At 37.3% G+C, this 27,727-nt stretch overlaps 1 protein-coding gene across 3 annotated transcripts in view; it reads left to right on the top strand.

The window, feature by feature from the left end:
• The window catches only part of APC (APC regulator of WNT signaling pathway), a 74,574-nt gene that overhangs the window by 13,349 nt on the left and 33,498 nt on the right, over nt 1-27,727 (top strand). For all 3 annotated transcript variants that reach the window (XM_064641642.1, XM_064641643.1, XM_064641641.1), the window contains exons 3-6: nt 15,053-15,137; nt 16,078-16,279; nt 22,112-22,220; nt 23,776-23,889. In XM_064641642.1, coding sequence (XP_064497712.1) covers nt 15,053-15,137; nt 16,078-16,279; nt 22,112-22,220; nt 23,776-23,889 — 510 coding nt within the window. The remainder of the gene's footprint in view (nt 1-15,052; nt 15,138-16,077; nt 16,280-22,111; nt 22,221-23,775; nt 23,890-27,727) is intronic.

The following is a 27,727-nucleotide window of genomic DNA, read 5'->3' as shown; positions in this document are numbered from 1 at the left end:
TTATTTTTTCTAAATATGATAACTTGATTAATATAGCAATTAAAAATAGTTAAACTGACCTTTCTTCTCCTCCAGATTGTGGCTCATATATTCACTGTAAGAGGAAAAATTCTCCTGTGTTATGAAACACTGTCACTAGTTACAACACTTGAAAAAAAGCACAAATTTTTCAGATATATTTAATCCTTGCATTGCAGTGTGAAATGAAAATAACTTTGCTACTCAAATTGAAAGGAAATTATAGTCCTTTACACCACCTACTTAAAACAGTTGTTGGGATTAGCAGATGTGAAAAAAATGTTTGTTTGCTGAGTTATATATCTGAAAATTAGTCCTGTCATTTATACTGTTTTTCTTAAAATGATATTACAACCAATTTGTCAGTAACTCCCCTTCCCTGCCTGTCATTGCAGTCTAAAATAAGGAAGAACAGGACAGGGGATATTCCTGATAGTTTTGAAAAAGAGGAGTGAAAATGTCTCTTTTCCCTTCTTTGTCCACATACAGCTGCTTTGGTTGTTTGTTGTTTGTTTGGGTTTTTTTAAGTTTTTCTGCAGATAATTAAATTTCCATTGATGTAGAGACAGTCCAGCTGTACAAGCTGGTCTCCAGGGCATTCATTTGGGGTGCGGAGTGGCTTTATGTTCTTACTTTAAATCTGTCAGATCACCAAACAAAAACTGGCTCTATCACACTCCACAGAGAAGTGCTTTTGAGCATATTCAAAGTAGAGGTCACATTTTGTTCTGTCCTGAAGTTCCTTTCTAGATCTAAGGAATTTACCCCAAAAAACTCCTGACCCAAATATCAAACACAGTATGTTTCTTTTCACTTTGGGGGATGGGTGGAGAGAAGACTGTGCAGATTAATTTGTTTTGTTTTGTTTTGTTTTTTTTTAATCTGTGTTCATTTAAGAAATCCATGTTATATTAAGAAATCTTAATCAGCTGCGTTCCTCAGGAATATTTGCTCCTCCACCTGAACCGAGAAGTTGTTTCTTTCTCTTGTTTGTTTCGGATGAGTTTAGAAGGGTCACAACATAGCTTTGACTTGAACCTGAAGGATACTGTGGGAATGATCTTGGGGTCTGATTGGAGTCTGTGGGTGAAGTTTGATGGGGATCGTTGCAGGATTTTCTTAAGGCAGGAGATAATTTTAGTTTTGCAGGCTTTTGGAGAAAGTATGTGGTGGCTTTGTATTACTGAAAGAAACTGCATTGTTTGTATGGCTCCAGTACTATAATTAGGGATAATTACAAGAAAAGTCATTAGAAGAGCCAGAGCACTCAAGATTGAAAGCCCTTTGGCTACCATATATGCAGTTAAAAATCTTTTGAAAAAAGTGATCCTTTGGGAGCATGTAAGTGTCACAGAGCCCTTGCAACCCCTCCCACCAAGTAAAAGCCCATATATTAGTGGGAGAAGGGGAGCAAGAATGGGGAAAACAAGCTGTGGTTCTGTGGCAAACATCACTGTTTTTGCAGCATGACTTTTCATCCATGGCCCAGTGCAGGGACATCTCACAGTGACTCCTTGGGCTGCTGCTTTGTCTCCTCATTTCCTTGTATTATTTAATCAGCTGTGAAAGGCAGTAGTTAGGAAGGGCATTTTAAAGACAATATTGTATATTTAAAGAATTTGATTTTGGAAGTAGTAGTGTTAAAATGTTGTGTAAATGTGCCCCATCTTTATAATCCCTTCATTTCAGAATTGTGAGGCAATCATACACGTATTAAAAGCTTAACATGAGCTCATCTTGCACATGTATTTGTTATAAACTGCTACTGACCTATATAAGAACAATGTCTGAATGCTTCATGTTTAAAGCTAAATCTCTTGTTTAAAAGTGAAAATTCCATTTGCTAATGAGAAAACAACATGATGGGTAAACAAAGAGAAATGTGATAATGTGGGGTGCCAAAATGATTAGTAAAACAATCTCCACTTTGTTTTTTAATTTCTGTTGTCCTAGAGATTAACTGTTCAAACAAAAGAAATCCCTCAGAGTATTATGACTAACTTAGGAAATTCAGTTGTTATTATGGGCTTATTGTCGGATGAAATACAGCAGTTTGGTATGATAAAATGTTCTCTCTAAATCAACAAATATGCTGTTTCATGGTTGATGAAATAACAGTGTTGGCTAGTAAGCGGAGAAAAATGGTGTCAGTGTCTAGATGTAGGAGTCACTGCATAAACACAGACTATGGACAAATTTAGAAAAATATGTAAAATTAATGAAGAGACAAAAAGCAGTTCAGTGTCAGCTCTGCTACTCTGTGCGTGTGTTTACATGTCTCCCACATTTGTAGGAGATTTTTGTGAGACTTTCCTGCCTGATTCTTGTCAAAGACAAGTACTTTTCTCCTAAGGATGACATATACGTATTATTCTAATGTCATAGCTACTGGATATCAGCATTTTTCCCTGTATAAAATCTGGAGGGAAATAGGTATATTTAACTTCTAGAACTCAAGTAGTAGTAAAGGAGCTTGATTTTCATACTCACTGAGTGCTTGGATTTTACAGTAAATGAGCAATGCATGATATTTTGTGTAAGAAAGCCATTTGTCGTATATGTGATGTTCTATGAACAAAACGTCTCTTTTACTTTTATGTAGTCCACTTAAAATTTTATTCTACATATGATTTTTCAGTTTGTTTATTTCTTCATTTCATTCTTCTGAATGTCTGCTGAGGAATTCTGTCTTTAGGAATGAATGAGTAATTGCTTTTATCAGATGTCTCCTCCATTAGCTAAGCAGGTGACCACATTTTCTTTTAAATTGCCAAACCTCATTTTATGGTCATACTATTATGCTTAGCTTCCATTTCTTGGTATTTAACCTCAAAACCCCACTTTGTTCTGATCAGCTGCCTCTGATCATCAGTGTTTATTGACCCTCACTGTAAAGCACAGAAGGTGCTGGGAGATATTTTTGTAACTGGCACAAGAGTTTTTATTTCAGTCTATTGTGATAAGCTGTGTGTTTGCAGATTAGAATTTGAAGCCCAACATATTCACAGAGACCTCTGATATATACAGCCTAACATTTTGTCAGGTGCTATGTACATAATGTAGTGTGCATCTCTCTGTATGTGAGGTTCCTCATGTAGGTGGTAGATAAATACATTTAACAGATACCCATATTTTTAATCCCATCTTCAGAAATCTTAACAACATAAATTATACATTTTACTGGGGATACTTACTCTGTCAGATAATGTCATTTTTCCATCTCAGTGGAATGGGAGAGTGTTTTAGCTTCATTTTGCCTTTTCCTTTTGTCTTATTGTTCTCAGATAAAAGATAATTTGTTGGCATCACACACTGAAATGTTTCACCAAGGCATACATAGAAAAAAACAATAGAAAAATTATGTTAAGCTGCATTCAGTAGAGCATTCAGTACACAGAAGAGAAGTGCTTATGTTGAGATTTGATTTGGAATTGCAGTTAGTGAATAGGCTGCACATAACTACAGTAGAATGACCAAACTACAGTGCAACTTGACATATTTTTATTTGAATCTTGAATTTAGTGTGATACACATTTCTTTCTGCATTCTGCTACACATTAGAGTATTAGCATTATTTCCAGAACTGTCCCTAGAGATCTGATTTCTGAGTTATCTGGTATTTTGTTATTTCTGCTGAGAGGTCGTCAGTTATAACATAGTGGATTATAGTTGCTTCATGAACCAAAACCAGTTTTGTGATATCTCCACAGTTATTGGTCATACAGAACTTGAGGATATTTCTGTACAATGCTGAGAACATCTCAGTGGCTCTGTCTTACGTTTTAAGTGTCAGTAATAAAACTTAGAGAACAAAGGGATGAAACAGATGGAAGTGAAATGTCAGAAATAAATTATATTCACCCAAGCTGAGTATGAAATTGCTGAACTGTCAATTGTAAGGTGTGACCTGTTCTACCTTCTCTTCAACAATTGGGAAGATTAAGGTATTACCCCTTTGGCTTTAAAGAAAGCAGATTACAGCCTAAGAAAGAGAAGAAATCATTTACTTGAATGACAGTGAGATCTTGATACTTAAAATTGTAATCATGCAAATTATTTCCCATCTGTCAAAAGTCATCGGGTTTTCAGCCAGTTGTCAGACAACAATCAAAATTTTTTGCTTAAAATGGCCTCATCATGCAAGTAATGGAAGATGGCAAATGTGATACTGCTTTTTAAGAAAAAAAAATTTAGAAAAAACTGCTGGTCTATAGACTTGCAAACTTGAGTTTGTAATGGACATATCCGAAACCACAGTAAAAAGCAGACCACTAGTGGGTAAAGATCTAACTTTTCTTTCTTATGGAGAAGTGCAGCTCTCAAATATGAGTTCTTTGGAGGAATCATGGAGTAGGAGGTAAGCAGTATTGGCGCCGATGACTCTGCTTGTTTTTCTAAAATGAGTTTAGTAGTGCCCCTCATCAAAGACTCTTGGAGAACTTAAGTTGATTTAGGAAGGTTCTTTGATGATTATCCTAATTAAAGGTAGAAAATGAAGTGCAGAATAAATAGTCATGGTTTGGTTTTTTTGGTTTTTCTTGGGGTTTCTTTGTTTGTTGTTTGTTTTACCTTATTAAACCAGTAATATCATAGTGACATTTCTGCCATTACCTGTATGTCTTTCCAACATATTCATAAGTTGTGTGGGCAAAAAGTGAGATAGAGAAGTCTGACTGATGATTTTCATGTTGGTAAAAATGAACACAAGAGTGTGAAGTGCTGGGGAAGAATCTTGTGGTATCGAGTGACTGAATACATGGCAAATAAAATTCTGTGTTCCAAAGCATAGTAGAGTCATGACTTTTAGAAAACAGCCTTAACTTTATGTATGCCATGAGGGGATGTGAATTAACATGGCTATAAGATAGAAAGAGGTCTTAGGGATACTCTAAACATCTGAAAAATATAGAGTTTTTTTAATATGTTGTCAGGTTAGTGCTTAGTTTGGATCCAAAAGGTTGCTCAGATACTGGGAATTTCTGAGCATAAATAGGGAAACAAAAAAGCTATGACTGTGTCACAGTGGACACATGCTGCATCTAGAAGATGAGTATTAAGTCCTGTTCTGATGAACCTCCTCAGGAAGGATCTAGTATAATTCATATAGATTTAAAAAAAATTAAGTGATCTGAAAATCTTCCTTAAGTGGCATGCATGAGTAAAAATGGGACTTTTCAGGTGTAGAGAGATTAAAAACAGAGAGGAACAGGATGGGAAAAAGGTTGTTGAGCTCTAAAAGATTATAAATATGTTGAGGAAAATTAACAGGGAATTACTGTTTTTCCTGAATACCAGATCTAAGAGACATCAAACAAAGTGAGATAGCCAGTGGAAAACAAACAAGGCTTGTTCCATATCATCTTTTTGCTGTGGGAGGTAGGACCACTGGAGACATGGTTTCAGGAAGTCTGCAAGTCAAGGCCAGAGGGAAGCTGGTAAGAGGACATACAAAAGAAATGAACAGTAGGTTTTGTTTGTGTATCTTCTCTAGGTTTCTGCTGTTGGAAGGGGAGATGTTGGTTTGGAAAGATGTTTGGTCTGTCTCAGTGTCAAAGATAGCATTTGCTCTTGATTCTATTCTTGTTTCTGTTCTTGGTTCTTGCTAGTGTGCAAGTCTGATGAGAAGCAGCTGAGGGAGCTTGGGGTGTTTAGCCTGGAGAAAAGGAAGCTCAGGGGAGATCTTATCTCTGTACAACTACCTGGAAGGAGGTTGAGATGATTTTGGGGTAGGTCCCTTCTCCCAAATAATAAGCCATAGGATAAGAGGAAATAGGCTCAAGTTGCACCAGCATAGGTTTATTTTGGATGTTAGGGAAAATTTCTTCACCAAAGGAGTTGTCAAGCGCAGGAACAGGCTGCTCAGGGCAGTGATGGAGTCACCGTCCCTGGAGGTATTTGAAGATATACAATGATGTGGCACTTGAGTTAGTGGTGGACCTGGCAGTGCTGGGTTAACGGCTGACCTTAAAGATTTTCCCCAGCCTAAATGATTCAGAGATTCTATGGTCATGCTGTGGTGTCATTACTGTGCTGCTATGAGGTTATGGATACATTACCACTTTTACTGCATCCTTCTGGCATTTATTTCACATCATTCTGTGCCATGCCTGGCTTACAGCTTTTTCGAGAGGACTCCTGTTTACCTGGATACAAGCTATAGTGAAAAAAAATTCTTTTTTTGCTTCCTACTGGCAGCAGTTGAACATAAATTTTCCCTCCTTAATTAGACAGTGTGTCACCAAGTGATGAGAAACTTCCAGCGTGCTCTTCCTTTGCTCATTGCCATGCAAGTAGTGCAGCTGAGAAAGTGGTGAAGTGTGTTGAATCTGCCCTTCTCCTGGCATTGTTTCCAGGCAGCTTCCAGCCAACTAATGAGTCAACTTCATTTTGTCTGACTGATTTTTTTTAGCATTCTGGCTGATGCATCCAAAGTTAAGAGGTTGAGGGTTTTTTTAACGCTTTTGTACTCCTAGCTCTTAGGAGTTGGTTTTGTGGTACATTGGGCTCTGCTGACTTAACAGAGCTTGGTTTTTTGTCTAAACTTTCAGTATTTTTAAAGCATATACTGATACATAAACTGTCTGATACACGGTAGATGCTTTGTCTTAATTTCTCTTATACTTCACTGAATTTTGTTGGTCCCAGCTTTTGGGTAGCATTAAACAGGAACACAAATTACAGACAACAATAAAGGGAAATGTAGAAATATCTAGAAGAGCAGCTCAAGATGCTCAAATGAGGAGTTTGTGTAATATGTTTCCTGCTTTTGAGAAGGAAACTATGTGAGGAAACCAATTAATCAAAAACATAAATTAAAAAAATTTCTTTGCAGTTCTTGTTTGTATATGTTGCAATTAATTTGACCACCAGATCTGTTCTTTGCTTGTAGCCCTAACAAACTTTGTGTTTGAGATAAACTACCAAAAAAACATAATTTACACAATCGATTTTATCTTTACTCTTTTTTGTTTTTAGATTAAAAAAAAAAAACCCACACCAAAGAGAGACTTAAAATACATTTTATTTGAGTTTGCACATTAAAACCTCAAGGAAATGCCAGGTTTAAGGTAGATAATGCTGTCCTGATTTTGCCTGCTGGTCTGTACATCCTATAATGCATTTTTACCTAATCTAAAAAAAAAAAACCTTCCAAAGTCAACATGATCAATGCTCTTAGTATGGATGAAAATATATGCTTGTGTAACAGTGTTATTTTTTAGTTTACTTCTGCAAAGGAAGTTTTTTAACAGATGTTTTCAGGTATATAGGGATGTGTATTATGTCAAGTATTACTCTTGAAAGTTACTTCTTGGCAGAAATTGAGTCTGCAGAAAAAATGGAAATTTTTTCCCGAGAAAATACTTTTTTTTTTTTTCCTCCCACAGTCTTAAAACTAAACTAGAAATCTGTCCTCCTCTGTCAGTTGGATTTCTTAGCCAAACTATGCCTCTTTGAATGACTTTGGTCTCATTATGAGTGGGTCACATACATTCTGGAAATTGCACGACTGCAGTCCCGAGTCAGAAACACTGTCTGGAGATGGCCAAGCTGGCAGGAAAGAATTCAGTGAGAACTGTAACATACACACCTCACATGGCGCTGGCCAGATGCTGCTCAAAATCCAGTTATATTTAGTACAACCTACCAAAATATTTTGATTCAGTAATAATTTATATTTTGCTTTCAGTGTAACCGAATTATATTTCGTATTCTGAAATATTATTCTGAATTTGTATTCTCAAATGTAATAATACAGATGTTAAAAAATTGCTATGTCAGCTGTGTTTGTTGTGCATAGTAATGAATTAGCTAGCTGTAGAAATTTAACATGTTAGCTGTTTAAGAAGGGATTATATAAAAAACATAAGAGTAGCACAGTATCTGACACTTTGAAAGTCAGGTCGCCTTCCAAAAGTGTTGGCCATATAGGCATTTGCACAGTAGATGTGCACATACACCCCTGCTCTCGGAGCCTCTTTTAGCTTTGTATTTATCCCATTCTTCATAACAAGTGTGATAAAAATGGACAGAATGTGGTAATACCTTGTTTTGTTCTTTTGAGTAGCCATGCTGGCTTTCTAATTTTTTCATATTTGCATTATTTAACCCCCTTATGAACAGACTTACTGTACATGATAATTGAGAGTTAAATGAGCTGCATGTAGTCTCACACACAAAGGATGTTCATCTGGAAAATTAACTCTTGAGGCAGAGCTGCTGTCTTCTTGCTGCTAATATTAACAATGACTATTTTGAGGCTAAACAAATGAAAATGTAATTTTTCATTTTTTTTTTCAGCAAACACATTGTTTGGCGAACAAGTAGAGAGAAAAGGCATTGATTCAGCAGTAGCAATCCTTGCCTGTATAAATATTTGTGGAATACATGCTAAATTCTCTGCTTCTGTACCTTATGCTGTACGAATTCGTCCAGTGCTTCCCTTCTAGTACGTGCTTGGTTTCCATTTATTTCAACACATCCTTTCCCAACATGTATGCACTTGAACTTTTGAAGTCTTGCAAGGGAAAATAGTAATCATGGTTAGCATAGGAAACATTATATAGGTTTTTTATTTATTTTTTATCTCCCTAATGCAAGTCTGCATGTTTCTTCTCTAATTATTTCACTTGCTTGCAGTTGGATTTTGCACATGCTGAATGTTTTTTCTGGTACCCCATGTAGTCCAGTCTTTCAGGAGGCAAGAGGTAATGTCATTAAAGGCACATAAAGGAATCTATCATATCAGGATAGTGACTCAGAGAGGAAGCATACTGATAATATGGGAAATTCTGGGAATCTAGGAAATAATTCTCTTCAGTACGCGGTCAGACATCTTCATAAGTTCACGTGAACCAAAAATGTGGTTATGAAAGTCATTTTGCATCCTATAAAACAGACATCTAAAATATCCACGAATTTATTTAAGCTACAAAGAAGCAGCAGTGGCATTATGTTGTGGGATTTTACAATAAATAATATTTTTATGATTTTACAATAAATAATATTTTTAGTCTGATCTTTGCAACTCTAAAGATTCTACCAGAATCCAAATTGGTTGGAAAATTCAAGATTTTGTAATTTTTTTTTAATTTATTTTAGAATTTAGGTGAAATTGAGCTGGTGGTATATATAGTTAATGCCGTTACTTCAGATGGCCCTTTTTGTGCAATAAAATCAGATAACTTAAGTTGACCTGACAGTGTGCTTGCACGAAAGACTTAGTACTGTGTGTACAGCAAGTGACAGCTCCTGAGCATGGTGGCACCAAGTGAATATTTTTCTTTCAGAAAATGACATTGTTTTAAATTAAAATGAACAACATCATTTCACATAAGAAATGCTCTCCTCTTTCTACAAGACTGAAAGTTAAGTTTGGTGCAGTGTTTCACCTCAGTCAGCAGTGCTGTCATCATTGCTTTTATTGTTTGGGTCTGGTTACAAGGTTGAGCAACCAGAGCCCCAATTAGAGAGGTTCCCACCAAGCTTGATTAATTATAGCAGTGTAATTCACCAAAATGTAGAGGAGTAAAGGGCTTCTTCCAAACACTCCCTTGTTTCCTATGAATGTTGTACCACTGATAGAATTAAGGCACTGTTAAGTTCATATAGTGATGAAGGGTCATGTGAGACCTTGAACTTAAGTTAAAGGCATAGAAAAATACTGTTCTAGAGTCTCTCCCCCGCACTGTTCTCACATCTAATGATTTTGTGGAATTTGAGTGATGGATATGCTTTTAGCATGTGCTACCTTTTTTCTGCCCTTTTAAACAAATAATAATTAAAACAATCTGGCATTCAACCCCGTTGAGGGTCAAAAACCACTTTCAGGTTAGGAATTTTATATTAAGTTTCCATATATCAGGTTAAAAATATTAGTACCAATGCTGTCAGAAATATTCTCGTTTTAAAATGTGGCTGATTTGGTTAAAAATAATAGTTCCTAGTATGTATGCATATATCTGTCCTGTTGAGTGCTAAGATAGATGTTCAGTTACTGTCTGAAATTGTAAACCAAACATAACTGATTTGTCTGAATTGTCATCAGAATGTCTTTTTTCAGATACCATATTTTGAAATGTTCCTAAATATTAATATTTTTACTTAAAGTTCTCAAAAATTGAAGAGACCTTAAAGCTTAACTCCTTAGGATTTTAAATCTGCCCTTGTTATTGTTGTTCCTCTGTGATTCCTTTCTTTATAAGCAGCCCTTAAGTCATTTTATTTACAACTCTTACCACTTCGCAGGGTGCGTATACTGTTGGTTAAAGTGCTTTTCTTCTCAGTAGTTGTACAGTTGCATGCTGGTGGATCTGATCTTTTTTATTTAATTATCCATAAAGTAATTTTAAGGTCAGGACTATATCCACAAAGTCCAAAAAAAAAAAGCAACAAAAAAACACCGACCAGAGAAACAAAAAATTGACGTCGTTTCAGTACTTCACAGTCCAGAGACTGTGAAGACAGAAACCCTTTTAAATGATGATGAGTCATAGGGCCTGCTCCATTTCCAAAGGCATTCTTTTGTAGTTCTGCCACAGGACAAGATAAACTAGGTTATATTATAGTGACCATTAAAATAATTTGACTTGCGTTCTTTAAAAGGAGGAAAACTTGCAGCCTTTCCTTATAGATACATTTGTGTATTCTTTCAGTAAGTCACTGCTAAGTTAGTAAAGGATTTGCTTAGAATAATGCTGTAAACCACTACAGATATATTTATTGAAAGTTGCGTAACTAAACAGAATATTAATTTACCTTCAGTAAAATTGATTCAGCTTTGTTTGTGGAGACTGTATTACTCTTTAGCAGAAATTATATCAAATATTATACAGAATTGTTGTGGGAAAGTACTTTTTCAAAGCACTGTATGCATGTAAACAGTGTTAGTGCTGAATCCTGGATTATAAATTGTGAATAAATATTTTCATTAGTACAGTAATAGATAACTTGCCATGTTTCCTACAGCTGGGTTATTGCAGAAAACTTCTTCATTCTTTATTCAAGTGAAAATGTGAGTTTACCAACATGTCATTTTAGCATGCTGCCTCATTTTTCACCAGTAGCTGGCCCAGTGGCTGCCACTCTCTCTCTAACCTTTGTCTGCTTTATTTAACTGCCTATTTATGTAATTGTCAGCTTAGATTTCAAAGTATGTCATGATGGAGTGTGAAGGTGATGTCATAGCCTCACAATGGCACTATAGCAGAGAAATGTAGAAAAATACAAGAAAGAGCACATTGTCTACTAACATGAAAAAAATACATGTGCTGTTTGGCAAAAAAAATAAGATAATTTAACAAAAAAAAAAAAAGAAAAAGTTAAAGCCTAAATTAGTGAATTGAAACAGAAAAAACTGAGAAAAGTGATCCAGTATGCTAATGTTGAACTGTTGCCAGTATTTAGAGAGAGCAATCCCTTGCTGCCTGGCCACCTCAGTTATGTAATTTGGTAGTGCAGGAAAAGTTGATAGTAATTTCACTTAGCTTTTCATATTGGCTCTTGAAGCAGGAAGACTTATAATGTGTGAAAGTATCCTGAACATACTGAAATAGCAGATGTGCCACAGAGGGGTGAGAAAGAGGCTTCTAAGAAGGGAACGGAAGGAGAGTTGGGTTGTTTGGGCTGGGTTTTTACCCTGTACAAGGGTGTTGTTTTCAGACAAAAGTGATTCATTAGTTATTTATAAATTTATCTGAGTTGACAGATCTTTCACAAGGCTGCAAAACTCTCAAGACCTACTCCGTGTATCCACATTGCCCTTTGAGACTTTTAAACTAAGACTGCTGTCTGCAGATTTCATCTGCCCTTACGTCAGATAATGTAGTAGTCCTTTGAAAAACACCACATTAGTTGTACGTCTGACTTTGCTGACAAGGCAGATGTTATGTATAGAGATGGCAGGGCCATATGGCTAATGAGGATGCCCTTGAGCACAAGCACAGGGATGATGTGTTTCCAAGAGCAGAGATTTTATCACCCCAGGCTTGATCCTAAAGGCAAAGCTGGCATTAACAGGTAGTGCAGTAAGAGCAGATCTGTAGGTAATTGTATTAAGGATCCAGCATGCATATACTGCATGTATTTTAGAGGATTTTGGTTTTGAACTGTCTTCAGCCTAGTCCCATGGAGTGAGTGCCCATTTGCATTCTTGAGTGGAACTGCTGGCTTGGTTTGATCTGAAAGGAATTCAGTTCATGCTCAGAGATACCCTACAGTATGAACCAAAGTACAGCTGGTGGGGCAAATGGGAGTCTGGGGGACACACTGTACCAAACTAAAACATGAATGTGGACACACACCTTGCCTTCATCAGTTGGGCAACGTGTAAATTGGGAAATTTGGCCTCAATTCCACTGCAGGATTATTTCCACAAAACAGTGTAAGCATAATTTGCGTGTCTATGCTCTGGAATTCTTCATAAAGTTCCTGCATCTAATGCCATGGTGGGGGCTGCAGTGACTGAGCTGCTGCCATTTTCTCTGAGTCTAGTGCTTGGAGATTGTTTCCCCACAACCTTGTGCAGTTCTGTACTCAAAATTCTTCTAGGGTTTTTTTATTTATTTTATTTTATTTACTTTTTTTTGTTACAAGGAACAACACTTTGAATATAGAAAGCTCAGTCCTGTGCTGCTTAAAGAATATCTTGACTTCTTGTAGATGTCATGTTGTTTCCCTTTAGTTCAGGATATTGGTTGTTAGAGACTGACCGGAGATGACAGTCTCTTTCGTCAGCACCCTGAACAACCAGTCAGCCTTTTTCAAGGAGAGCACTGCTTGCTCCACTCGGAGAGGGGCCTAGAAAAGGTGGCCTAAACAAAGCTCATTTCCACCTTCACCTGGTTGGTTAACCGCAGGCCAACGGGCATCTTTTTCTAATGCGGTCGCACAAAGATAAGAGACAAAGGCATACATCTGCCGCAGAAGCAGCTCTGCAGTGTTTAACATCCTGCTTCACAGACACTACTGAGCTTTTTGGGCTGGAAGTCAGCTTAAAGAAGACAGAAGTTCTCTATCAACCGGCACCTCAGGAAGCCTTCCATCATCCCCACATCACCTTTGGCGAATCAGAGCTCAGATCAGTCCAGCAGTTTAATTACCTAGGTAGCCTCATCTCCTCGGACGGTAAGATTGACAGAGAGATAGACAACAGGTTAGCAAAGGCATACAGTGCTTTTGGAAAACTCCATAAAAGAGTTTGGCGAAATAAACGCTTGAAGAAAAGCACAAAGATCAGTGTTTACAGAGCCATAATACTGCCTGCTCTTCTGTATGGATCTGAATCATGAGTCACCACTTGCAACTCCTAGAACGCCTCCATCAATGCTGTCTCCGTACAATCCTAAACATCCACTGGTCAGATTATGTGTCTAATATGTCTGTTTTAGAACAAGCAGCAGTTACTGGTATTGAAGCCATGTTACTGAGAACACAGCTGTGTTGGGCAGGGCACGTCTCAAGGATGAAGGACCACCACCTCCCTAAGATCTTGCTTTATGGTGAACTTGCCACTGGCTGCCGCAAGAGAGGAGCCCCGAGGAGAAGATACAAGGCTGAGATGAAACAACATCTTAGCCTTGGCCATATTGATCACCATAACTGGTCTACTCTGGCCTCCAGTCGGGAGGTCTGGAGACGCACTATCTTTAACGCTGCTGCTTCCTTTGAGAATGCACTCAGGGTCACTCTTGAGGAGAAAAGACAACACAGAAAGAATTGTGCCTTGGAGAATATACCACCTAAGGAGTCTTTCTACTGTGCCTTTTGCAACCAGATTTGTCTATCTTGTACTGGCCTTTTTAGCCACCAGCGTGCCTGTAACAAGTGTGGGTAGAGCCCTCCCCAAATCTTTGTTCACGAAGTCTAGCCGTGATGATGATGTTGTTTCCCTTGAAAAGAGCTAAACGTATTTAAAAGGTACTTTCTGTACAAGTCGCAAGAACCACTAATACTGGCAGTATGGTATGCTTAAAAGAGCAAAACAGTGATGTGGGCATCTTTTTAAATTGTCTAGAATTCATTTTAACGGTTTTCAGATGTATAATCCTGTGAGCAGAGTCTGTGTATGAAAACTACATAATACCTTTCATTACCTAGAATTGTCTTCATCTACTGACTGTTGCTGCTTCTAGAGATATTTTCTGTGTCACAGTAGGAGAAATGATACTTTAAATTCCAGTAAGGGCTTTTTGCCTTGTAGACGGTGTTTTTAATTTGTTTTTTTGCTATTGATGCATATGCCATTATGATATTGAAAAGGCTTTCACTAACTTTAATCATCTACCTGAATTTAGACCACTGAGCATTGGGTACCTGGGGCTTACAGGTTCTTCTTAGTGTAGTAGTCATTGCTTACTATGAATCTTTTTGTGCACTAGAACTATGTTCCTTCAGCTGTATAATTCTGTCATATGTAGTTTCAATAGCATGGGGCAGTATTCTTGAGTTTGAAGCTTCAGCTTCATGAAGGAGTCCTAAATCTCTTCCTTGTAGGCTTGGTGATGGTGGTAATAGTAGTAGTAACAATATGAAGGAAACCTAAATCTTTTGTTCACAGGCATGACAGTGGTAGCATTTGTAGCAAGAACAAGATGACTCTTTTTGTTGGCTTACAGTGGTGCTAAGGCCTCAAGGAAAGTAAATCCTGGGAATTCTGTTCATGACACTTTTCTGTTAGTTACGTACCCAAACTTTATTTTTACAAGACTGACTAATTTCTCTGCTTAATGTTTCTCCATCTGTAAATTTGAGATAACTGGTGTTCACTTTGAGGGGAGCATGTTTTAAGTAAGCCAATAGGTTGAACTACCAGATAGGCTGAGTTATGCAGGATATAGTTTACTTTATGAGAGTGCTTGGGGAAATTCTGTGTAATATATTTGATGACAATGGAAGTTGTGACACTTGATCACTGCTCACAGTTTACATCAGTGTCTCAGAAGCTGTTGCATGAATGTGCACCTGAGAGCAGGATAAGACATATTTACCTTGTGGTTTATTATTTTAAGGTTTTCTCAATCAAGCTTATTTCTTACAGGAGGTACTGAAACAGCTACAAGGAAGTATTGAAGATGAGGCAATGACGTCTTCTGGACAAGTAGACTTACTGGAACGACTTAAAGGTAAATCCAAAATTATGTTTTAACTAGGTTCATTTGTTTCTCCACTGTTTTTTCTTTGGGATAAAATTTTCTAACTAAGCTGCACCTTCTTCCTGGCACTGGCTTTGATGGTTAGGCATAGTCTCAGTGTCTGCTATTTTTGCTAAACATTTTCAGACACATTCTCAAAAAAAAAAATCTATTGCTATGCTGCTTTTATGCTTTTGCTACTGTTACTCTTATGAATTGCTTTTGCTAAAAGTTGCATTTCATTCAGTTCTTCAAAAAAAATATGTATAAGTTAATGATGGAGCAATTCCACCAATTTTCTAAACCTGTTTGCATGTCCTGTCCTGCCCTCTCCATGTCATGTTACTGGAATTGTTTCTGTCGTGCTACAAATTGATGCCCCCTTTTCTACAGCATGTGCTGGAATGTGCATCATTCCATTGTATGGGATGTGCAAAACAAGCCCAGACCACTGTCTCCCTGTATACATCCATTATCCCTGCCACTGACCCAGGAATTCCGTAGGGAATATCTCCATTTAAGAGCCATGTGATGAACAGAGTAGTCATCTGTTACATGACTGAAGCATCTGCAGGATCTCTGAAAAAGAAATTATTAGGAAGTGGGCCACCAGATATCTCACATGATGTTTATGCAAAACGCTCCCCATTTCTGAAGTCCTCTGAGAAAGAGGCAGGCAGGCTTATGTGGGGATACTGTTCTGATTGCTAGGATTGCAGTTTGGTTATCTGCTCAGATTACTGTTTGCTAAGTCTAACATTAACATGGGTTTTGTTCACAATATCACCTTCTGTGGATTTCCATGCAAAATATTTTCATTAAAAAAACCCCACAGATTTATTCAGGAAGTAAGAAATTTAAGATAGAAATGATCTTTTAAATTTCTGCTGCTGAACTTCTGCTCTGGAAATGTTTGCTCTTTGTTATCCAGAACTGAACTTGGAAGGTACCAGCTTCCCTGGAGTGAAGTTAAGGCCAAAGGTGTCCGTGCGTTCCTATGGGAGCCGGGAAGGGTCTGTGTCGAGCCGTTCAGGAGAGTGCAGTCCAGTTCCCATGGGGTCATTTCCAAGAAGAGGATTTATGAATGGAAGCAGAGAAAGCACGGGTTATTTAGAAGAGCTAGAAAAAGAGAGGTAAATTTGCTTATTCATCCAGTATGGATTGACTTCTCATTTTAACATGACAGTTTACTGACACAGCTGGTATTTAGCTGTCGTGAATGTGTTTTTGGTTACTGGTGTATTAACCTTAAAAGGTAGGAAACCAGGAATCTACTTTATGTTTAGATGCGCACACACAAAAATATTTTTAAAAGTCTGGAAACACTGTTCAGTTTCTACTGCTGCTTCACATATGCATTTCATTGTTAGTCTTTGTTGACTAAAGGTTACTTTATTTTGACGAGCTGGTTGTCTGGAATATTTTTAGGTAGAGAGGGGTGGAACATTCCAAACACTTCCGTATCTCCTCACCACAGTCGATAAATGCTGAAACTATAACAATGTGATGATGCAGTCTCTTTCTCTCTTTTGCAAATGGTTATTAAGTCCCAAAAGTAGTTTATCAGTTATTTACTGATAAAGTAACTAACTTCTAACTTACTGTTAGAAGACATTTACCTAGTGATTCTGCTCTCTCAGCAAATGTGTCAGCTAAGCAAAAAACTTAGTCTTATCTTCAAGATGTTGTTCCCATCAGATATTGTGCATTGAGAAAATTCTGGTATTCCTTTTCTTGGAAGGAAGGTGTATCCAGTTAATAGTTGTATCCATTTCAGGTCATAATACAGAATTGTAGCACTTTATTAGTCACTTATAAAGGAAATGCAAAGTAAGAGACATGCAGCTGTTTCCACTGAAGACATCTTTATATCTTAAAATGAAGTTGACTCAAATACCAGATGTTTTCAGAAGCCCATCTGCAAGACAGGGTTTCCTAAAGATTTGGTCACTGACAGCTTCTTAATGGATGTGGTATCAAACTGAGGGCTGCAAAACCAAATATAAACTGTATCACAGTATGGTTTTGCCTGGTTGTTGTTAACAAGCAAAAAAATCACTTTGGAGTCAGAATAGAAATGTTTTGTGGGTAATGAGTGGTTTGTGGACAGCCGTCTTAACAGCATTTCCTGGTGTTCAGAAAAATTTTTGCAGCCAAACCTGAAAGGAGTACGCTTTCCTTCCAAGGTACTACGTCCAGGTCCTTTTCTTTTGGTCCTGTCAGTAGAATGAAGGTAACTTCCCATGGGTTTGTACTGAGCCTGTTCTGGCAGCCACTCTATTTTTTCCCTTCTCCTAGTCAGGATCACTAGTGATACTTGTTCCATTGCATAAAATCTAGATTCCTGAGGAGCTCTGTGGGAATAATTGGGAATTTGGGAATCTTCCCACTTGCTCATCCCAGTCTTCAAGAATCTGACGTGTCTGTCATCTTCCATCTTAACAAACTGTGCATTTGGTTGTATTTTTCCAGTGCTGTTTTTTTTACTGCATGTGATACTAAAATCTTTAAATGTAATTAGGGCTTTCAGTTATGTTTCAAGTGAACTCTTGGGCACTTGGCACAAGGAGTATTTATAGCAGCTGGAGTTCTTTAAGGTGATTAGCACATCTGATTTATGATCTATGATCCTTTCCCAGTCTAGGGATTCTGAGGTGATACTTCTTTGGACAATTTTCTTGACAATAAAGACAGCTTAGGCAGTGAACGGATCTCAGTTCCAAATAACACTGGCAAAAGGAATACGGATATTTTAATTTCAGAGTAGCTTAGGCACTGTTACTGTCATAGCTGATGGGGTAAATATTTGGGCTGTGGAGTTCTGTAGAGGCATGGTCAGATCATTATTAGTGAAATGGTGGATAATCCAAATTGCTCTATTCTTTATGCTATTCCAGGGATGTCTAGGTGTGTGTAGGGCATTGATTTGAACCCTGGATAGCCAGATGAATCAGAACATGGGGTGGGGGATATAGGATTGTGCATCTGAAATCACTACAATTTCTGAAAGAAAATGAACCACTTATTTTCCTGTGCTTTGTGTTTAAACTTGTTTGGCATACTTACTGATTTTATGTGTTTCTAAACATATATATAAACATACATTATTTGCTAATAGAATTTTTTCTGGCAGTTAAACGGACTTTCAAGGAACTCGTGGAATTTGACAAGCCTAAAATAATTTAGAATAAAGTAACACTTTCTGGAAACCTGCAGCAGAGGAACATTTTCAGTATCTTAACGCGTTGGCACAATATGTGCTGCTGATGGGCAACAGTGTTTGTGTGAGGACTAAATGACATATTTTATTATTTAGAGCGGCTTAGTGGGCACGTGATGGCCAGTCAGAGTCAACCCACCACACACAACTAAAACAGAACTTCTGAAGGGAAGAAAATTTGTCAGTTGATTCACTTGTCAGAATAAAGATTAAATTATTGGCCTGTTTCTGATTTGCTTAGCTCTCCTCTGATTTCACAGTAAAATAAGAATAAAAGAGAAGAAAAACCTCCTGGTTTATACCATTCCATTTTTATTTCTTCAGTGTTGATTTTGAGTATTTTTTATCTCATGACTTCTTTCTTTCTTCCCTTATTCTTATCTCCCTTTGGTTGACTGTACAGCTTACCTAAGTCTTTACAGCATCAGCACTGTCTCATTTTCAGGATTGTATTTTATCTCCTACCAATTGAAGGGAAAGTATTAATTATAGCTGCAATTTACATAATGGAAATAGAGTAGCATATGGTTTGTTTCCCTTCTCCATTTTGACTGGGAATAATATATAACTATGCAGATAAGATTTCCAGAAGAAGAAACCTGTTTTTTTGCATTCATACGGCTTCATCTATTGTTGGGAGCTTCAAAAATACCATATCCGAGAAGTCTTTCAAAATACCTATCCTTCAGAAAAACAGTTCAAATTGAAAACTTTTTGTTAACTCAAAAAAGTAATGTAAAGTTCCAAAAGTTTCTCTGATTGCTTTGCTGCACTCTCACTGAACTTGACAGTGTATGACGGAGAACAGAATTTTCTCTTGATACTGTGAAAGCCCTAACGTAAACCATTTTTGGGGTATAAAAAGATGGAATAACTGCACTGGGTTTTTCCATAATTTTTTTTTCTTGATCAGCAACAGCTTTTCCACTTAAAATCCTCTCCTAACCTCCGGAAGTTAGTATAGTATCTGATAGTAATGTTAAAAGTCAGAAACAGCTTATCAGACGCATCTACAAAGACTTGCTGCTTTTTTTCGAGGAAACTAAACTGCTGTGGTTGTAGCAACCCTTCAGGTTTGTGCTAAGAGAATTCAGATATTGTTAAAACCTGAATTCTCATGGAGCAGTGATACCAAATTAGTAATCCCAAATAAAGCATTACTTCAGAGGAAAAAGTGACAATATTAAATTAAACAAGTCGCCCTCAGGTCATGCATTATGTTGTTTATGGAGCATTGATGGCTCCTAAGTTATTTTCTTGCTTCGGGCATCCATTGTGCATGTCAAAACAGATTGAATGACACAGTGTCTCACAAACTGAGTAGCCTGCATTTCACAAGAGGAACTTAATCACATGTTTACTTAGCTGAAAGTAATCCCTCCAGCTTCTGCTACCAGTTCTTTGACATCCAGAGGCAGAATTAGTCTGTCCTTTCCCATTTGCAAATCCTCCTATCGTAAAAATAGGTTTTATAAAGATTGCATTGATTATGCTTTTGCAGATTTTATTTCACAAACTGGACACAGCTGCTGCATGGGCACCCAAGGTGGTAAAAATGGAAGCAATGCAGAATGCCTGTGTGTGCAGGGATTAGGCACCCAGGGTATGTGGTAAGAGAATGGTCAGATGGGAGATAAAAAATTACTTTCTCAACAGGCTTTCCCCAAGCACCATCTATTAGTTTTTCCTTCAGTCTGTCTGAAGGTCTTAAGGAATTTCTGGCAGCCCCATCCTTGTGGCTGAAGAATTACTGTTGTCTTATAATACTGCTGCAGTTACCTGCCATGGTATAGAAATTGCTGTTTGCTGCATCTTTTCACTCATTTTGACTGTAAACCTGCCTGGTGTTAAAGCTTCACAGTAAATGACTTAATGTGTAGTCTTGACATTCTTAAAACAGTTCTGTTTCAACAGAACTGTTAGATCAAATCTGGAAATTTATGTCATTCTGTTTATGTTTACAGGCATTTATCACTCTTAGATGTGTGCAGTTTTTCAGTCTCTCACAGTTGAAGGGAGGGATCCTCTCTGTTTCAATTTTCCATTTAAACGCTGGCCAGATCATTTACAGTGGATGTGGAATATAAATGTCAAATCATCAAAATTAGCTTGAAATATTTTTAAAGCGGGAACTTATGGTGGTTTGAAGACAGAAAGCTGCATACAAGTTTGCCCAGTATTATTTCCTATCCATTAACTTCTGCATTCCTCTCAGGTTGTGGACAAGAGCATGTGAACTTTTATAAAGCATACAAACACATTATGGATAATTACTGTATGTCAGTAAGGAACAGAAACACAGCATACAACAAAAATTCAGACTTCCCCTTACTACTTTGGTAATACATCCCAGCCATGATAATGTAGAAATAATCAAATTTCTACACAAAAGATAGAAGGAAGAATTTAAAAGTATGTATTTAAAGAATCTGTTTGACTTAGTTCTGTGGTGGTTTGAAAAAAACCTTTCCCCCTGGGAGTTTGTGATAGTCTGTGCAGGGGTGGCGTTTTTGATACTGGACCAATTAAAAACTTTGTGTGCCCTTGCGGAAATTACATACTCACAAAATCAAAAGAGGTTAATTTTAACTGCGTAGCTAGAAGGAGAAGCAGCCATGCTTTGAACGCACCACGTGTGGCGAGGGGCTGGGGGGCCCCTGCCGCTGGCTCCTGGCCGGGGATCCGGGAGCAGCACAGCTACTGAGAGAAGCCCCCTGAAGCTAGCGGCCAAGGGGGACCCCGGAAGATCGGGGAGACTCCTGGGTTGGAGCGGGCCAGGCAGACTAGCCATGACCCTTTGGAGAGGCGGCTGCAGCATACACTCATGTAAGTGCCAAGGGGAGTCTCCCCTGCTGGGTTTGGGGGAGCCCCTGGTGCCCCGCTGTCCTGATCCAGCCAGGACTGCAGGAGTTAAACTCCTCAGGAGTTTTCCAGCCGACCTCACCGCCTTTTCCCACCTTGGAGGGGAGGAGTGATGAGAAGCTAGCTGGACCCTGCAGCAGCAGCGAACCGGACCAGTGAATCTGAGAATAAAGCAGATGGAGAGAGAGAGTCAGTTGGACTCAGTTCTAGGAAGAAAGAGTCAGTTGGATTCAGTTCTAGCTGCGACAAATCAAAACTGCTGCCTTAAAAATAAGAGACACTTACCAGTGCCACAGAAGATTAATTTGGAAGAGCTGTGGCCTGAAAATGAAAAGAGGACTTCTCCTTTCTTTCTTGTCTCTTTTTTGAAGGAAAGGAGAGACGATCTATGTATATGTATTGTTTCATCATAGAAGAGATAGTTAAATTGTTACATGTATATATATATATATGTATATATGTTAATAATAAATTGTAATATATTCCCCTCCCCCTATATTAATTGTGCGTGTCTGAAAACTTCTTCTCTCTCACATTAGAACATATTGTAGCAAAACTTTTAAAATTAGGGTTTTTTGACTAGTAGCTGGTTTTGATTTCATAAAAGGTCTCTTAGCTCTGGATTTCAGAGCAGTTTTATAGAGAAATATAGATGTTTTTGTCTTTTATGGATGTGGACCTGATATGCTCAGCACAGAGGAGTGGACAGGTTGTTTAGCTGGGGCTGGGGAACTGCGCTCACCTTCTCCAATGTCTTCGTAGTGCCCTCTTCAAACCTCCTTTCTCATCTAACGTTTTTTATGGGTATTTGTGCCTATTTCTATACCTACATGTGGAAATGAGGTATAAATAGTGAGACACTTCCTGCTTCTGCTTTTAATAGATCTCTTTTACTTGCGGAGCTTGAGAAGGAAGAGAAAGAAAAGGACTGGTATTATGCCCAGCTTCAGAACTTGACTAAAAGGATTGATAGTCTTCCCCTTACTGAAAATGTAAGTACTTTCAGAGTGCTTGGTCCTGTATCTGGTGCTGCAATCTCTGTTTAGATGCTGTGTGTATTTTATTAATTTGGTGATGTTCTCAACTATAATTTTAATTTAAAATGTTTTTTTCATTCACTATGTAAAGGTGACTTAATCTAAATATTGCATTTTTGTGTAGATTTTTACACATCCAAAATTCATACCTTTTAGTATAAATGTCAGTGATAACAGAGGAACATTGAGAAGTTGTTATGACAAATGAATTACATACCAGTACACTTCTTCTTCAGCTCTGTCCCCCAGAGGTCTTTTCTCTATCTGTTGTGTTGTTTAGTGGATTTTTCTATTTTTGAGAGCAATATTAGCCTAAGAGACAGTGTACACAAGAGCTCTTATTTCATACCAATCAATGAAGTGATGCCTGTAGCCTACGCAGGTATTATTGCTCAAAGTTTTTACCTTGGCACCTCCATAGTCGAGTCACCATTATCTGGGATAATGAAGATGTCTGATCTCCCAGACAATACAGGTTTTCCTGTTAGATCGCAGCAACCTGGTTATGTTTGCAGTGAATTCCTTCACATACACAGTGTTTGGAAGAACTGGTTACCCATCTTTAGAGAGTCATACTTGATGAATAAACAGGCTCCTGGAGATGGAAACAGACAATGGAAACACTTGTGTCAGTGGGAAAAAGTGACACTGAGTCATGGCTGAGCTTAGCAGAGCACCAGAAGCAAGGGAGAAGATCTGAAAAGGATTTTGAAGAAATGCAACCCATTCTCAAAGGCACTGTCAGCAGTATCTGTTGTAGGTTTTAAGGTTGCCTCCTCAGTTTCATAGGTAATAAATTCACTTAGCCACTCCTGTGATGAGAATGTCTTACTTATCATCTACACTAAACACCTTTTGTGGTAATCTGTATCCATTACTACTTAGTCCAGCCACAACAGAACGAAGGATCCCATTTGGTATTTGCATATGATTGTCTTGTTTTGACTCTCTGAACTGACCTTGGTGAAGTCTTCTGAAGAGGGCTCTTCTGGGAAGGCTCTTAAAGACTCATTTACTTACAATCTGAGTAATTGTCCAAAACCAGTGAAGTGCTTTGCCTTGAAAAATCTTATCAGCTGGAAGGTCTTCTCTGAAGCTGTGTGGTTGCTCCCGGGTTTAACACTTGTGCTTTTCTCACGGGATAGTTAAAAATAGGGTAGATAGCAGTAGTTTGATGCCTCTGAATATTTTTGAAAATACCCATTCAGATGGCACACGTAGTAATTTCGTTGGTAACAGCCAGATGTTCTTGACTTGTAATGAACAATACTTTCTCTATGTTTACCTCTATGTTTAGTCATTTGACAAAACCCACAGGTGGTCTGCTGATGGAACAACATCATGTGTTCTTGTTTTTCATAATGCAGTCATGTTTTAAGAATCTATTACTATGTTTTGTTTGTTCATGAGGTTTGTTGTAGAAAAATAATTGTTCTGCTTTTGTTCTGAGAAATACATTGTTTACATAAATGTTATTGACTAAAATGCCTTCTCTGTACTTTGGTTTCAGTTCTCCTTGCAAACAGATATGACCAGAAGGCAGTTGGAATATGAGGCAAGACAAATTAGAGCTGCAATGGAAGAACAACTGGGTACCTGTCAGGACATGGAGAAGCGAGCACAGGTATAGTTTGTCTTTCACTATTAAAAGGAAGAGAAAATGTTTTCCTGCATTTTTATTGTATTATTGGTAGATGTATCTTTAAATTGTATGTAAACACAGTGATACCTTATGGCATTTAGTTGGCCATTCAAATAAAAAAGAGGAATCAGAACATGGGAAATTACTGTTCAGCAAAAAGTACTCTCATTGCCCTGTTTTGAAAAAGCCTTTTGATTCAGCAGATGGGGACAATTTCTTCAAAAGAAAATATTTTTAATTATTTTCTGCTAATAATTTACTACCATTTTAGCTTCATAAAAGTCCATGTGTTTGCAACTGCTCATTTTGCATCTGTTGTTCTGTGTTTTTTTCATGTTTTTAAGTTCAGAAGAAAATTGAGCTACTGTTCCTAGGTTTCCTTAACCACAAACCTCATATCAGGGCATATTCTTTAAAAATAAGGTATGCATGTAAAATGTAATCCACATACATATCTGGAAGTTGTTTGCTCTCACCAGGAGTTGTTTTGCATTCATGATGAGGACAACGTACATGTCTTAAACATGTGACACACTCATCTGGAAGCATAAATCAGAATGTAATTGTGTGCAACCCATAAATTAAATAATCAGTTGCTTGCTGGTTATAAAAACTATTCCCCCACAGTAGCAGAGCAACAGTTTGAATTATGTATTGCTGTTTATTTCCAGAGGTGTTAAATTACCATCTTGGTAAGGTTTTTTGGGGGTTTTTTTGGTGAATGTTACAAAAATAAATATTTTCAATAAAAATAGTCTCTCTACTTTTTGCACAAGGTTTACTGAACAGAAAATTCTGCTACATGAGAAGAATTTCTATTTTATTTTTACGTTTAGTTTTGTTGGTATCAGAACAGCTGCTTTAAATTTAAAAGTGAGTCATCTAGTAGAACTTTTTAGAAAGTGCATTTGGTTATAAGTATTTAGCAGAGCAGATACCCTGCAGTCGTCAGTTATGTATGCAAAGGCTGTGCAGGGATTTGTCTCTATAGATGTGCTCAGACAGACCCAAGTTTAATCTGTCTGGGTGGTAGCTGGCCCTATCTGGGAGCTGCAAGGCTGTGTTATCCAGGTTTATCAGCAGTGGTCATGCTCTGCATGAGTTCAGCTGTGTCAGCCTGTCTTGAGTGAAGGTCCTGCAGAAGAAGGTGTTAGGACATTCACAGTAGAACTTCCAGGAAAGTTCTGTAGCTGCCAACAAGCTTAAGCCAGACAAAGGTGAATTAAGCTAAATAGGTAGGCTAGGCTGCTGGCAAAATTCTAGATGCACTCAGGCAGAGATAAAAAGAAATTATGCAGAGTCACAACATGACTGTAGTTATATCACTATGAAAGTAATTAAGCTGTCCCTGAATTTATTTCTTCCCTGCTTGTTTGGTAGTCGGGTTTTATTTAGTTTTGTGGGGGCAAAATGCTACCAAGATGTTGAAATATTTTATAGGTTTCTGAATTAATGCTTTTCAAGGTGTTTGTCACAGCTGTTTCACCCTCTCTCTCTATATACGTATGTGTAACACTTCCATACTTAGAGAAATTACAGTACCTAGTGTGATTATATAAAGATTGTAAAATGGGAAGTAACTGCTTCTCATATGCTTCTTGTGAACTGAACTGGTAATTCCCCTTGGTTCCATTCTCCCAAGGACCAGTGCCGGAAATGTGTAGAAGCTCATGGGTGTACAAATACATAAAAGCAATTTCTGCATTATTTCACTGTCATGTTTAAATGTGCAAAAATGAAAAAAAATTTATTTGGCAAGTATATTCAACTTTGTAGTTTTCCCACTTCCTTTCTGCTCTGTTCAAATGTTGTAGCCTGTATGCTTAGTATTAAGTAGAAGCAAACTTAATTTGTGTAAGATATATTAAAAAATACTTCTATTCTAAAACTGAATTCGTGTTCAAATAGAATTTATTTTTCCTTCATGCCAGAACAAGAAGGATCTATTTTTTTTTTTTAGGCTAAGTGTTCCTTAAAATCTCACAAGAAATTATCATTCTTATAAGAGGTAATCCCAGGATCCCTTGAAGTTTGCTGAAACAGCAGACCACTGAAGTTAGAAGAAAGTTTGGATCCTGGAGTCTTGCACAGATGAAAATACATACATAAATAAATACATATGTAAATGTAGGCCAAGCTATTAATAATTTTGTCTATTATTTATCTTTATTTTTGAAAAAAAACCACAAACAAACAAAAAAACCAAACAACATTTTAAAACAAAATGTTACTGCTTATTTTTACTTTCAATAAAGTGACTATTTTTTCATCACTTTAAATGTGGAGGAGTTTTATTTCTTTTTGTTAGAAGCCTTACTGGAGCAGTGAAAGCCAAGTAACTAACTTCAAATATTAAGTTATTTTATCCAACAATTTTATGTTAATAAAGGTTACAAGTAAGTATAAAAATGAATGAGAATATTCTATGAACAAACAGAAATCAAAAGTGATGTTTCTTAAATAGGTTATAAAATTAAACATATTCCTGGTGCCTGTTCTATTTGTGTATCTCAGATTTTTGCCTATTTACCATTAAGCTGTACCCCTTTGTGGAAGAAAATGCATTCTTTTTTCTGCTTCTGTGGTGTTTGGTACTAAATATGCTCCTGGATAGTGGAATTCTCTAGTTTCCATGTAATACAAATGATGAATTGACAGAAAGAAGAATTGCCTGATGTTTAAATCCTGGACTAAAATTGGAAAGGATGGGCTGAATTTCTGTCCCTTTGGGCAACTTAGTGATACTTGGCAAATCGTGCAATATTTAATTGTTTTCATCTGCACAAAACTTCCCTGTGCTTGGGTGTATATATACACTCAGATGCTCTTGATGCCCTTTATGGGATAAATTGCTGGTTACACTGAAAGAAACTCAATTTATAGAAAATCTGGGGGAAATGTGTGGCTTTTGAGTATTTAAAGGGGATCTATAAAAAACTTTAGCAGGGAATAGTTGTTACAGGACAAGAGTTAATGGTTTTAAATTAGTAGAGGGTAGATTTAGATTACGTACAAATGTTTTACAGTGAGGGTGGTGAAACACTGGGAGAGGCTGCCAAGAGGCAGTAGGTACCCCATCCCTGAAAATGTTCAAGGTCAGACCAGCCAGGACTTTCAGAAATCTTGAAGATGTTCTTGCCCATGGGAGGGAGCTTAGGATGGATGAGCTTCCAAGGTCCCTTCCAGTTCAGGCTGTTCTGTGGTTCTGTAAAATTGAGGTAATTCTTAAGGACAGTGAGAGACATATTTTGTCAGTCATGCATAGTTATTCCCAAAAATACATTTTTACTATCTTTCTAATACTTAAATGCAAAGGGTGGGATGAATTATCTGTTTGCCTCTATGCTGAAGCTTCTGTGTGTGTTCTGATACTTTGCTTTACAAAATCAAATCAAATCTATACTCAAATGTTTGTAGCTTTGTATCTCAACTAAACATTGATGCTTATGATGCTCTTCCCATAGCTGCTTCTGATGTATGTTTCAGTAATTTGTTCTATTTTGTGGGTATATTTTCTTCCATAATTCTAAATTTTCCAGATAATATTGTGATTCTATTCCCTGTGTATCTTTTGGCATTAGTTAAAAGTTCATCTTGCTTCCAGTTTTAGATTATAAATGTGTTAAAAAGATTGGTGATAATGCTGATTCTTGCAGTGTCCACTAGATTGTTTTTTTTAGTGTAGCATTGTAAATGTTAATCGAGTAAAAGAATCAGAATTTTTCTTTCAACTATGTATCCACTTCATTAATCTATCCATCACACAAAAAATACTGTTTAATCAATTTGGTGTTCTGTCCACATTCTAAGTCAAATAATG

The sequence above is a fragment of the Pseudopipra pipra genome, chromosome Z (genome assembly GCF_036250125.1).
Source record: "Pseudopipra pipra isolate bDixPip1 chromosome Z, bDixPip1.hap1, whole genome shotgun sequence".
Taxonomy (NCBI): domain Eukaryota; kingdom Metazoa; phylum Chordata; class Aves; order Passeriformes; family Pipridae; genus Pseudopipra; species Pseudopipra pipra.
The sequence above is the reverse complement of the archived record's forward strand: the minus strand, read 5'-3'. Positions and strand labels throughout refer to the sequence as shown.